This window comes from Limanda limanda, chromosome 2 (assembly GCF_963576545.1).
Source record: "Limanda limanda chromosome 2, fLimLim1.1, whole genome shotgun sequence".
Taxonomy (NCBI): Eukaryota; Metazoa; Chordata; class Actinopteri; order Pleuronectiformes; family Pleuronectidae; genus Limanda; species Limanda limanda.
The window spans coordinates 13,373,505-13,387,242 of NC_083637.1; the positions used below are offsets into that span (position 1 = coordinate 13,373,505).

The following is a 13,738-nucleotide window of genomic DNA, read 5'->3' on the forward strand; positions in this document are numbered from 1 at the left end:
TACCATAAGTTTTTTTTCTTTTTTTCTGCTGGCAGAACATCAACCAAAGTGTGGGATCCCCGCCCCCCCTCCCCTCTGTGGGCCAAAGACCCTCCCAAAGTTGATGTTAGCGCCCGAGACCCAGAAAAAACAGGGGCCATCTTCACAGGTTCAACACAGGCACATTCTGGTGTTTGTGCTGGATTCTACTTTCTCTTGCAACTGCCAGCCTCAGGTAAAATCCTTATTCCTGACACTTTTACACATGTTTAAGAATGTCATAACGAACCCACATAGTTTAATATATGTGTGTGTCTGTGATATCATGTTAACAAACTGGTTTTCAGTTGAATTTGTTCTTTGTTAAATGCAGTGATGCCTGGCTTGGCAACATTGTAGCTTCTTTGTGAACGACTGCTTTTGCTTTAATGCCTTGATTATTTTTATGATGTATGAATAGTGAGTATTTTTATTCTGTCTGCTTTAATGTAGCGAAACTAATATTTCATGTAGTACAGACAAACCGAAATGTTGTTTATTTACCTGTATTTTCCCTTTGAGGTATGTTTGGAATTTCAGAAAAATAATTTTGAGTTTTGTGATTTGTAATCATATACAATCTTACTTATATTGTAGAGGAAATAAAAAAATAATTGTCTGCATATGTCCTTTGCAGCATTACTTATTATTATAAGACTAAATAATATTGAACAGCATTAGTTTCAATGAATTTTCACCCCCCACACACACCTGCAGCCAGTTATTTGGTTGATCCAGAGAGCTATTGTTCCCACAGACAGGCCCAGCGATGTCTGTTTTGTTTCCGCTCACACAGACAAAAAGTTTGTGGACTTAGACAACTTTTTTCCAGTCTGGTAGCTTCTGATGTTTACTCAAGCTCTGAATGTGACTTTTGAGAGAGAGACGCATCTCAGAGGCCTGTTGCCGTGACAACAGTGGAGACAAATAGCCGTGGCCCTGCTCGTCATGAGCGTGTTGGCAGCATACTGATGCATTCATGTGATTTGACTTTGAAAGATGTGCCAAGTTCACGTCTTTGTTGTGACCAGTTAGAAGTCACGATATAATGTGTTGGATATGATGAGCTTTTTATGTATTGGTTTAAAAAGTGCTTCACCTTAATGTAATTTACAAATAATCTATTTTATATTTTTGTCTAGTGTTTAAACTGTTCATTTCAATGTTTCAGGTATGAGGGCCTGCTTACTTTTCGTTTGTTTACTGGCAGCCACACTTGCCCTGTCTGTGAGTAACCAAGTTATTATTAATTTTTCTTAATTAATTATTAGATATTGAATTATTTGACCATCACTGATTGTACTTGTTATGTCCAGGTTGAAAGTAAACATCATGGAAAACATCGTGGATTGCACAAGATGTCACACACAGCCAAAGAAAAGGTAAAACGTGACATCTGATGCAAAGTTTTATGCGAATTTCAATGATTTCCTTTTTTAATTTATTTTCTTCTGCTTTCTGATTAAGGATGCTATCACAGAGGAGGCCAACCAGCCACAGGTCTTACCCACTTTAGTGACATTGGAGGCCAAGAGCCAGGATCGGGAGGAAGAGGAGTTGAGCTCCGAGGGCAACGCTAACGCTAACAAGGAGGATGGAGAGATTGAGGCGACTGAGAGGCGAGATAAAAGCACTGCGGTCCTGTTGAGTGAGGAGGAGCTGGTGGACCTCCTGAAGAAAGATACCGCAGAAGAAGAAGTGGAGGAAAGAGAGCTGAAGGAAGAGGAAGTGGAGTCGGACAAAGGCAAGGTGGAGTCTGGTGAGGCTGTGGAGGCCAGTGAGGATAAGGAAGAGGAGAAGTTGGAAGACAACTTGGAAGTAGGGGAAGATGACGGGAAGGTGAAGGAAGAGAAGGTGGATGAGGAAGTGGTGGAGGAGGCGAAGAGGATGCCTCACAAGGGCGAGAAGGAGGCGTCTGTAGACAAAATGGCCGACAGAGTAGAGCAGTTGTTGGAGGAAGCAGACGGCAGCACGGAGCTGGACAACCCGGTCGATCTCGACTATGCTGCCGATAGTGGCGTCTTACAGCCTCTGCAGATAATATCAGCTAAGATGGAACCCCACACTGATGACATCCAGGCTCCATCAAAAACAGGTGTTCCAGATGTCACTCAGAAAGAGGTCAGTGAGAAAGAGCTGCCCACCATTGGCGAGGACTATGACCAAGACGTACAAAACACTGAGGCAGCGCACAACGAGGAGGCGTCCGACGTGGACAAGCTGCGAGACGACAAAGAAGCTAAATCTAAAGAAATGGATCAAGACGTGAAGCCGCAAGAGGCGAAGAGCAGCAGGGAGCTCGAGTCGGGGTCGAGTCGAGCAGCCGGAAAGGAGGAAGAGAGGATCAAGAATGACAGCACGGGTCACGGCAAGGGAAAGACAAGGAAGCAGAAGAAGAACAAGAGGGCGAGGAAGCACTCTCCTCAACGAGAGGAAACACAGGCGGGACAAGAACTGAGCCAACAAGAACCTCAGGAGTCCGTGAGCAGCAGCCCTGACAACACAGTGCACAAGGCGAAGAGGAGGAGGGCGGGGAAATGGGTAAATGATACATAATCTGTACACGCACTTCCTGTTGTGGTCAGGAACTTCACTGTAGGCAGCTGTTTATAGAAGAGAGGCTCCACAAGACACTGCATGATATCTAACCAGCTGATAGGAGACAGGAGGTGGTGGAGACCAAAAAAAGAGCTAAAAGTAAATTAAATATGGAGTTTAATTTCACATGTGGTCAGAAACATGGCAAATGAAAGAAAGAGTTGTTTTGCATTAGTCCAAGGTATTTTCTTTTCTTTTCCTTTCATTTGATTTTCATTGCCTCTATGATGATATTACATTTTTTTAATTTTTCTCTTGTCGACCTTGTTTTGACTATCTTTTCTTATCTTACTTTGTCTCATCTTATAATTGTTTGCTAAACGTGTGTACCCCCAAAAAGTGAAGGAATGGGTCATTTACTTTTTCCTGTGAAGCTACAATTTGATATAAATAAGTGATTGAAACATTAGTCGTCTGTTCCAAAGCTAATGAAGTTTCACTTGCTTCTCCAGGGTCCGTTGGTAGGAATGAATCCAGTGCAGATCAGAGCCACGGAGGATCTCTACCCCAGCTCCAGGCCCTCTCTCACCGGAGGCGCACATCACCCAGAAGCCCCTGCAGGTCGGTTTCTAATTCACCGTTCGCCATACTGACTAATGCACTAACCCAACTCTCTCACAGAGGAAACTGCTGAGTGCTAAACATTTTTGCTCAAACTTCCGCATGAATAGCTCCAAGCTTCACGTTCACTACCATAACACAGCTCTGCAGGCTTAAGGAGTGAATAAGCGAGATCAATTCGAATTGAATCCTAAAACAAACCCAAACAGCTGTGGAATGCAGGGGGGGGGGGGGGGGGGGGGTGGTGGTTAACGCTCAAAGTCCTCACACTATAAAATAATACACATAAGCCATTCAGGAAAAAGGACCTTTTATGATTTAAATACAGATAAGGTACAAGTTTATTGTTGTAACACCCTTTGTCTTTCCCTCTAGATCCATGTGGCAATTTCCGATGCAAGCGCGGGAAGACGTGCAAACTCGATGCCGACAATAAACCAGGCTGTGTGTGTCAGGAGGCGTCACAGTGTCCTCCCAGTGTGAATGAGTTTGATCATGTGAGTATATATAGCCTGTTGCTGGGTATAAGCTGGAATCTTTTCCCCCTGTTTTCATCTGATTGTGGTGGTCATGTTCCACGTAGGTTTGTGGGACAGACAACAAGACATACGCTTCGTCGTGTGAGCTCTTTGCTTCCAAATGTAACCTAGAGGGCACCAAGAGAGGGAACAAGCTTCACATGGACTACACCGGACCATGCAAATGTGAGAAATAACCACTGCCCAGACTCGATGGTTTGATCATTTCATGACAGTGTGAGGATAAATCATTTGACGCTGCTCTTTATGCCTCTTCCTGTCAGTGATTCCTCAATGTGTGGACACTGAGCTGGTGCAGTTTCCTCTACGGATGAGAGACTGGCTGAAAAATGTGCTGCTGCAGCTCTATGACCACGACTCCGTGTCCCCTGGCTTCCTCACGCCAAAACAGCGTTTCAGAGTAAGACTCAGTGATGAAAATGAATTCATGCAACTGTGATTCTCAGGCTCCTTAACATTATGTATACTGCCAAGGAGGTTATCTTTTCACCAATGTATGTATATTGGTTTGTGGATTGCACCAATAATACCAAATCGATTCCCACCCAACGTGGTGGAGGAAAGGGGCCCGAGTCTGGGAAGAACCCATTACATTTTTGAGCAGTTGTGGATTAAGATACAGTTCTATATCATAATAATAATAGTAATAATAATAATAACAATACAAATAATAAGATTCAGTTAATGGCACATTTTATGACACTCAAGGTCACCTCACATCAGATAACATCAACAGAATTAAATCATACAATTATAAGAAAACATACAGTCAAAAGAAAAAGCAACAAAACATAAATATCCCCAACAGTGAAAAAAATCAGAACTTGGAAATAAATTAAAATGTAGCAATGTTGTAGCAAACAGAAATATAGATAAGGATGTTTGTGAGTACGCTAGTTTAAACTGTACTTTATAATCCAACTTCAATTTGTCAGATTTTGTATCAGATGAAGTGTGAGTGAGTGAATCAACACTTCAGGTAAATCAATCTGTGTTGTCCTGTTTTCTGTAGGTGAAGAAAATCTTTGAGAGCGAGAGGCGTCTTCATGCTGGCGATCACTCTGTGGAGCTCCTGGCTCAGGACTTTGAGAAGAACTACAACATGTACATTTACCCAGTGCACTGGCAGTTTGCTCAACTGGACCAGCACCCGTCTGACAGGTTCTCCTTCTTATTCCTCCTCATTGCTTACATTACTATTAATTATGAAAAGATTAGAACCACATCGCTTATTGCAAGTTTATAACCTTGACGTGTTGAGTTTTGAAAAGTTTTATCCAAAACACACCAAAACAGACACCAAAACAGTCAAGAAACTTATGTTGGATTTAGCTGGTGGATTTGACTTATTACGTTCACAGGTCACATTGACCCATATAAAATATGTATACTTGGGTATATAATTTCAAGGAATTTTATATGCCCAATAATATAGTGAAAAAATGTAATAAAATCATACCTTGTGCAAATAAAGTATATTTCCAAGAAAGTTTAACCTGTAAAAAGATCTTATTGTACCTATTGTCAAATATTAAACAAACCCCTGGGTTAAAATCATAAAGGCCTTATATCAAAGATCAAAGTCTGATAATGATTTGCTCTGTGCAGAGTGTTGTCCCACTCGGAGCTGGCCCCGCTCAGGGTCCCTCTGGTGCCCATGGAGCACTGCACCTCCCGCTTCTTCCAGGAGTGTGACGCTGACAAGGACAAGCAGGTCTCCTTCAAGGAGTGGACCTCCTGCTTTGGCATCAGGAGCGGTGAGAGCAGCAGCATCAGTCTAAAACTGGTTCACACAGACACCTCAAAGATATTATAAGGCTTCTTTTATGTACTAATCCTCACAGAAAATCATTTATGGCCTTATCGAGCACATATATCAAGATTTTTAAGAACAAGCAGCATTTGGCATCAACCCTAAAACCTCTTTTCCATTCATGCCTTATTCAGTTTTAATGTACCTTTAAACTCCATGTATTCTCTCCACAGAGGACATGGATGCCAACCTGCTTTTCTGAGCTTCGTCTTGAACGTCACCTGCTGCACGAGCGTGGGGAGGCTCCTCTGACGGAGCAGCCTGAGAGAGAGAGAGAGAGAGAGAGAGAGAGAGAGAGAGAGAGACGCCTCTGTGAACCACTCAGCTCCTTTTCTTCATTAACTCATTTTACCTCCTGCTATATAGAAGACAAATGTTGGTGTGTGTTCTGCTCAGTGCTGTTATTTTGTGTCAGGTTAAGGTTGTGTAGTTGTTCTGGGGTTTGGACAAAGCTGCCTTTTAGAGTATAAGAGTCCTGTGTAACCTTTTTTTTTTTTAAATAAAGAAACTATTTTCTAATGCATCCTGAACATGGGGAGAAGTTTACAACAGCTGACTGGTAGAAAAGGTCTCGTACAGTTTAAAGTACAAAAGAACTTTGGTTTGTCCGTTCGAATGACTAAGTGCAGAATTACTCTTTAATTCAAAGTTAAGTAGAATCCCATACCTTGGTGTTGTGCTAGTAAATGTAAATCAATAACCGTGTTGCTTAATTTAGTCGCAAAATCTGTAAGTGTTTGTCTTTTTCACTGTATCTCTGATTAAAGCTTTATGGACAGCAGAGGTCTTCACAGTATTCCCCTGATGTTTTTTGTTCACGATTATTTACAGTCCTGAAATAAAGTTATCCGTATTCATCATATTGGTGGAACGCAGCCGACCCCGGGGACACATCGGTTTACGCTCTAATATCATTTGTTTTCCTGACGCCACCATGACAAGACAATACGACCTCATGATTCAGAGAAGGATGGTCACTGATACCTGGTTTGGGTTTGCCACATAATCCTGAAAAATGGCCCCTCTGTAGGGAAACAAAGCAAAAAATAGCCCTGAGCACGGTCATGAGGATTACAGTGACTTGTTGTTATGAGAGAAAGTGCAGGACTCTGATTGGATGTCTCCTCACAGAATCGGATGCTCTCTATATAAGTCAGCAGAGAGGCAACGTTTCACCTGTCGACTGTCTGCTGCCACTGAGATAAATCATGTTCTGTTTACTGTGGGTGCTCTTGCAGACCTGGGCTGTTGTGGTGGATGGGGGGGTGTCCTCTGGGAGTGCTGAGGCTAACGGGGGGGTGAATAATAATGGAGGAGCAGCGGCCGCAGGTAACAATGCCAACCCCGGGGTCCAAAATGGGGTCCTGCTGAACGGTGACCCGCTCCTGTTGCGTTTACTCCAACTTGGCGGGACGTTTTTCATCCAGCCAGTCGGGAACCAAGCAGGTCAGGCTCCTCTGCAGCAGCTCATTCCCACTGGAGCTCTTCAACAAGGTGGAGCACTTCCTGTAGGGCAGACCGGGGGAGTGAATGTGAACCCACAGGGGCAGGTGCTGACCCAGGCTGTGAGGGGCGGCCCACTCACACTGTTCACCCTGCTGTCACAGAGAAACGCCGGGGGAAACCCACAGGGCGCCGTGTTGACCCCCGGCCAAGTGCAGCTGATCTCGCTGGCCGGCCTGAACAACCAGCAGCGGCAGGTTCCAGCTGGTGGGAACGCATCCGGCGGACTGAGGTTCCAGCGCTCACTGGCAGCTCGTCTGAGGGGAACACAGCCCCCGCCGATGAAGGTGAAGGCAACAGCAGAAGAGGAGGAAGAGGAGGAGGAGGAGGAGTGCTCTGGGATGGAGGAGAAACAAGTGAAATGAGACCACCCAGACATCACATCCATCTAATGATTCATTCTCATGTCTACGCCCTGTCTCATTATCTCTTCAAGCCTGAATGTTAACTTTATAAATCACTGTCACACTGACAAATGAACAATAAATAAATCATCCATATTAACCGTTGACTCTATGTTGTGTTTTTATTCTAAATAAAGTTACAGCCCATATTTGACACCCTGCAGCTCAAGATATGTCACAAGTGTTCTCCAGCAAAACAACCATAAAACCTTATGGGTGTGGCTCCTCTGATGCTGATGCTATTTTTGTGTGCCAGTGTGGTTTAAAGTGTAAATTTATATTTACAGCCCATTGGATACAACATGGTGATTAAGGTCTGAATATGAAAAACATCCCTTCACTTACATCATGGCAGAATTCCTACTGCACACTTCTTATTTTATACAGCCTATAGATAGATAGATAGATAGATAGATAGATAGATAGATAGATAGATAGATAGATAGATAGATAGATAGATAGATAGATAGATAGATAGATAGATAGATAGATAGATAGATAGATAGATAGATAGATAGATAGATAGATAGATAGATAGATAGATAGATAGATAGATAGATAGATAGATAGATAGATAGATAGATAGATAGATAGATAGATAGATAGATAGATAGATAGATAGATAGATAGATAGATAGATAGATAGATAGATAGATAGATAGATAGATAGATAGATAGATAGATAGATAGATAGATAGATAGATAGATAGATAGATAGATAGATAGATAGATAGATAGATAGATAGATAGATAGATAGATAGATAGATACAAAGATAGATACAAAGATAGATACAAAGATAGATAGATAGTAATGTGTAAGCTGGCTCACTGTGTTGGTTTCATGTGCATGCAGTTGTTCAAGTTCCATCAATCTATTTTCTACACCACTTATCCTGTAACAATGGTGTGTGTGTGTGTGTGTGTGTGTGTGTGTGTGTGTGTGTGTGTGTGTGTGTGTGTGTGTGTGTGTGTGTGTGTCATATATCATCAGCACATCAGTTGTGTGGAGCCGTTACATTGGTCCTGCTGCGGCTGGCTGGGCATGACTTTTTTTTTTTGCCGGAGCAGCAGCTGCTGACTCGACAGACCACAGCAGGTAAACAGCCTCCGTGGAAGTCTGGCCTGAGGTTTAAGGCTAATTACACCCTGTCATTCTGTTTCAATTAAGACTCATTTTCTTCCTATTTGCAGTTTATGTCAGGACAAATGACCTCTCCTAATAACTACATGTAGATTTATTTTTTTACATCAGATTTTAGACACACACACACACACACACACACACACACACACACACACACACACACACACACACACACAAGGGTTTTATAATTTCAGAGAGGTCTGGGGGTCATCAGGGGTTAGATGGGTGGATGATATAAATAGTTATTTTTCGAGCTGAGACGAGTAAATTTCAGTTTGAGACAAATCTTAAATTACATCTGCTCCTCCCAGAAGAGCAGGAAACATGAAATGTGCACTTTCATTCTTAAAGAGCTGTTTTTCTCCAGTCAACAACCATATGCTGCTTGTGGGGTAGAATGATTAAACTGATTAAATCAGTGAAACAGTTAAACAGTGAAACAGTTAAACAGTTAAACAATTAAACTGTTAAAATGTAAAAATGATAAAATGTTAAAATGTTAAAATGTTAAAATGTTAAAAGTTAAAATGTTAAATGTTAAATGTTAAATGTTAAATGTTAAAATGTTAAAAGGTTAAAATGTCAAAATGTCAAAATAAGTATAAGTAATACATTTTAAAATTAAACTTCCAATCTACCTCACATTTCTCTTCTCATTCAAATCTCATTTAAATAGTAACTACAGAACATGATCCAATAAATGTTCAAGCATTTCCCTCACGTGTGCACAAACACTGGCAGATCTGGTTTCAGCTATTACGAACCATGAATTGATGATAATGAAATGAGCATCAATCCATCCCATAAGTCATTCCTCTTTTTAAATCATCAAAGATTCATTCCAAGATTCTTGTATTTATTTTGTATTAATTCCTTGCTATATCGTTCCTGTTTGCGGTCCTGTTTTTGTCTCTTGAAAAATAGATCTAAATCTCCACGAGATGACCTGATTAACTGAAGATCAAACAACAGATTAAATAAAATGTTAAAGTTAAGGGTACACGCGTGAACCAAGACGCTCCACAATGATGTCAGTTGTTTGCCTCGTGGCCACAAGCCGCGACCTTCACCAGCTTTAAGTTTAGCAGCTTCCAGAAAACCTCCTCAAACCCTCCACAAGACACTGAGTCACCCTGTTATTGTTTGTGGTCACTCGGCTGCATCGAGGACAATGTCGGAACGGGGTCAAAGAGTCGTTTGAACATAGGTGGATCACTGTGCTTCATTTCTTTAAATCTCACATTGTAGAGAAAGAAGATGTCATATCAGGAGCTCAGCCATGACACACAGGTGACAGGTTTGTCAACAAGTCCGTTTCTCTTCGCTCTAATTGGCTCATAATAATCCCTGGGACTGATAAAAAGATCACAGGGCAACTGCAGTGTAGTCCTTCTCGGCACATAACTTTTAAAGGAAGAACCAAAACAAAAGGTATGAGGTCTGAGATTAACATTATATAAATGATGGAAAAGACATGTTCTATCTAACTTCATATACACGTGTTACTAAACATCTACAGAAGTTTTAAATACGCTGTATCTGTTCTGATCTTTTTCAAAGGTTGAGATGAAGCTTCTAGTCCTCACAACCGCACTTGTAGCCACCATCTGCTATGTGAGTATCTATCTATCTATCTATCTATCTATCTATCTATCTATCTATCTATCTATCTATCTATCTATCTATCTATCTATCTATCTATCTATCTATCTATCTATCTATCTATCTATCTATCTATCTATCTATCTATCTATCTATCTATCTATCTATCTATCTATCTATCTATCTATCTATCTATCTATCTATCTATCTATCTATCTATCTATCTATCTATCTATCTATCTATCTATCTATCTATCTATCTATCTATCTATCTATCTATCTATCTATCTATCTATCTATCTATCTATCTATCTATCTATCTATCTATCTATCTATCTATCTATCTATCTATCTATCTATCTATCTATCTATCTATCTATCTATCTATCTATCTATCTATCTATCTATCTATCTATCTATCTAACACACACACACACACACACACACACACACACACACACACACACACACACACACACACACACACCATTGTTACAGGATAAGTGGTGTAGAAAATAGATTGATGGAACTTGAACAACTGCATGCACATGAAACCAACACAGTGAGCCAGCTTACACATTACTATCTATCTATCTTTGTATCTATCTTTGTATCTATCTTTGTATCTATCTTTGTATCTATCTATCTATCTATCTATCTATCTATCTATCTATCTATCTATCTATCTATCTATCTATCTATCTATCTATCTATCTATCTATCTATCTATCTATCTATCTATCTATCTATCTATCTATCTATCTATCTATCTATCTATCTATCTATCTATCTATCTATCTATCTATCCATCTATCCATCTATCCATCTATCTATCTATCTATCTATCTATCTATCTATCTATCTATCTATCTATCTATCTATCTATCTATCTATCTATCTATCTATCTATCTATCTATCTATCTATCTATCTATCTATCTATCTATCTATCTATCTATCTATCTATCTATCTATCTATCTATCTATCTATCTATCTATCTATCTATCTATCTATCTATCTATCTATCTATCTATCTATCTATCTATCTAACGATTTGTCTCCTTGCTTACTACAGGTCAGTGCTGGAAAGGTAATTGATTTTAATAATTAAGGCGTGATTAGCACAACAATCCAATAATTAATAGTTAAGAGTGATCAGTCATTAGTAACACACCCTCTCTTTTTCTCTGCAGACCCAGAAGCTGATTGCAGCCATAAATGCAGGGTTGATACCTGGTTTGAATGGAGGAGTGGTAAATGGATTGAACCCTGGGATGATGGCTGGAGGCCTGAACCCGGCCATGCTGGCAGGTGGAGGGGTGGGCTTCATCAGGCAGCCGCAGTTTGCACAGGTCAGTCAATCAGGTTTCCAATTAAATTATTTGTCGATATAGCACCAAATCAATATAAACATTGCCTCAAGGCACTTTGAATTAGACAAAAACTTTCAGCAACAAACCTTTTTGTATGTAGGAAGAGAATGTTGAAGAGATCTTTGTTAAATGTGTCACAGAGGTTCAGTGGGTAGCCTCACAGCAAGAAGGCTCGTTTGAATTCCAGTTTCATGTGTGGAATTTGCATGTTCTCCCTGTGTGTGTGTGTGTGTGTGCGTGTGTTTGTGTGTGTGTGTGTGTATTTCTTAATTTGCCATCCTTAACTGTTTGAATTCAGATTGTTTTTAAGTGAGATGTAGTCTGATATGAATATGTGAATTGTACAAAATATCAGATCTTCATACTCAATTAATTTTGGAGAAATATTAGAATAAACCTGAGATTCACATTTCTTCTTTCCCGGTGAAAGTTTGTTCCTGGAGTTCCTGCCTTTGCTTTACCGGCCCCGGTTCCCAACATGTATCCCGTCCCTGCAGCCAATGCGGTCAGTGGCATCAGTAACACATCATCAAACCTCGTGTTACGTTGTTAGATAGATAGAAACCAGATAAACTGTTTCATGTGTCCTTTTTTTTAAACCTTCTATCAGTTTCCTTTCATGGGAGTCCCTCAAATGGCCCAGATGAATCCTGCTCAGCAGCCTTTCATGGGAGTACCTCCAATGGCCCAGATGAATCCTGCTCAGCAGCCTTTCATGGGAGTTCCTCAAATGGCCCAGATGAATCCTGCCCAGCAGCCTTTCATGGTAAACACTCTCCTCTGTCTTTGAAAGCAGGTTATATGATGATAAGTAGAAATATAACAAACCAGGCATCACTACATATTGCTGCCATGCTGTCTTTCTGTAGGTTAATACAGGAGGAGCTGTGCCACAGCAGTTTCCTCTTCAGCCTGATCCTCTGAGAAGATTCAGGGTAATAAATAAATAATCAGTGTTTTAATCTTCTCTGTGTTGAAGAAAACAGCTCAGGCTAATTGTTGTTCTTTGAATTTTCAGCGTCAGATGATGAAACAGGACAACAACATGAAGACCACTATGGATACTCAGGTATAAGATTGTATCATTCACTAAAGAAGTAGGTTCATTTTCAGCGCTGTACGATTCACCAACCTTGTGCTCTTTATTTTCACAGATTCCAGCTCCGACTGACGAAGCAGCCGCAGCTCTGTGTGATCACCACGATCAACACCAGGATGTTTGAGATAGCACTGGAATGTAGTGTTAAACAAAAGCTTGACTTGTATGATTTTTACTATAATGAACCTGTGTGTATTGTGTTTTATTCAGAAACACTCATATTAATCTCTGACTGCACAATAAATCTACTTCAAATCAAAGCCTGTTTGTTATGCTTCTGAATTTACACCAGCACATTATACCACAAGGAAAAGTTCATTAGTCAACAATAATCTGCAATTTACAGTGCATCTCTGCTGCCATCTAAAGGACAATGATGATAAAACAAACTGTACAATAAACCACCACTACACATAATAATAATAATAGGTATGGGTGGGTACACAATATGCATGATGTAAAAATGTATATATCTCAATAAATACATAATAAATCTACAGTTATACATAAATGGTCTGCATAAAAGCTTGGCAGGGTTTAACAGAGAAAAGGGTTTCTAGGCTTCTAGGTTACATCAGAAATACTTTTTTATGAGACAGTCTTGTAGACTAAAGAACTAAAGTCTAGACAATGTGTTAGACAAAGGCCATTTTCAATCTGAGACATTATCTGTCAGTGAAGGAAAAGAACAGATGTACAAAATTGTTGATGTCTGAACTCCATTAAATGCCTCAGTGTTTGTATCCTTGGTTCACAACAGACTGTGTGTTTCACTTGAACAGAAGTGTTTTTATAGGTTTGAATACCTCCCAATAATAAGAATCATAATAACATTAGTCATATTTGATTTGTTTAGCACCTTTCAACGTACCCAAGGCAGCTTTAGAGAGTTAGGAAATAGAAATCAAACAAACCCTGGACACAAAATAAAAGTAATAATAACTTTATTTGTATAGCACTTTTCAATACAAGTAACAAAGTGCTTTAAAAATCTGAGTAAAAATAATAATAGTAAAGATACAGAAAATAAAAAGTCAACGACCTCATACGATGAAAGCTATTTTATGAAGATATGTCTTAAGA

The 13,738-nt window shown here is 40.1% G+C and overlaps 1 protein-coding gene across 1 annotated transcript; it reads left to right on the forward strand.

Moving 5' to 3' along the window:
* The first annotated feature begins 1,191 nt into the window (after positions 1–1,191).
* sparcl1 (SPARC-like 1) lies at positions 1,192–5,731 on the forward strand. Its single transcript, XM_061093843.1, has 10 exons — positions 1,192–1,245; positions 1,335–1,400; positions 1,486–2,559; positions 3,069–3,177; positions 3,553–3,674; positions 3,761–3,881; positions 3,980–4,116; positions 4,729–4,877; positions 5,325–5,473; positions 5,703–5,731. Exons 1-10 carry the CDS (start codon positions 1,192–1,194, stop codon positions 5,729–5,731), a joined length of 2,010 nt encoding a protein of 669 aa, XP_060949826.1.
* Positions 5,732–13,738: the final 8,007 nt, after the last annotated feature.

Coding starts and splice junctions, on each gene's coding strand:
- sparcl1 (XM_061093843.1), top strand. CDS start 1,192: ATGAGGGCCTGCTTACTTTTCGTTTGTTTACTGGCAGCCACACTTGCC. Junction 1,246..1,334: donor CAGCCACACTTGCCCTGTCT/GTGAGTAACCAA, acceptor TGTTATGTCCAG/GTTGAAAGTAAACATCATGG. Junction 4,117..4,728: donor CGCCAAAACAGCGTTTCAGA/GTAAGACTCAGT, acceptor TGTTTTCTGTAG/GTGAAGAAAATCTTTGAGAG.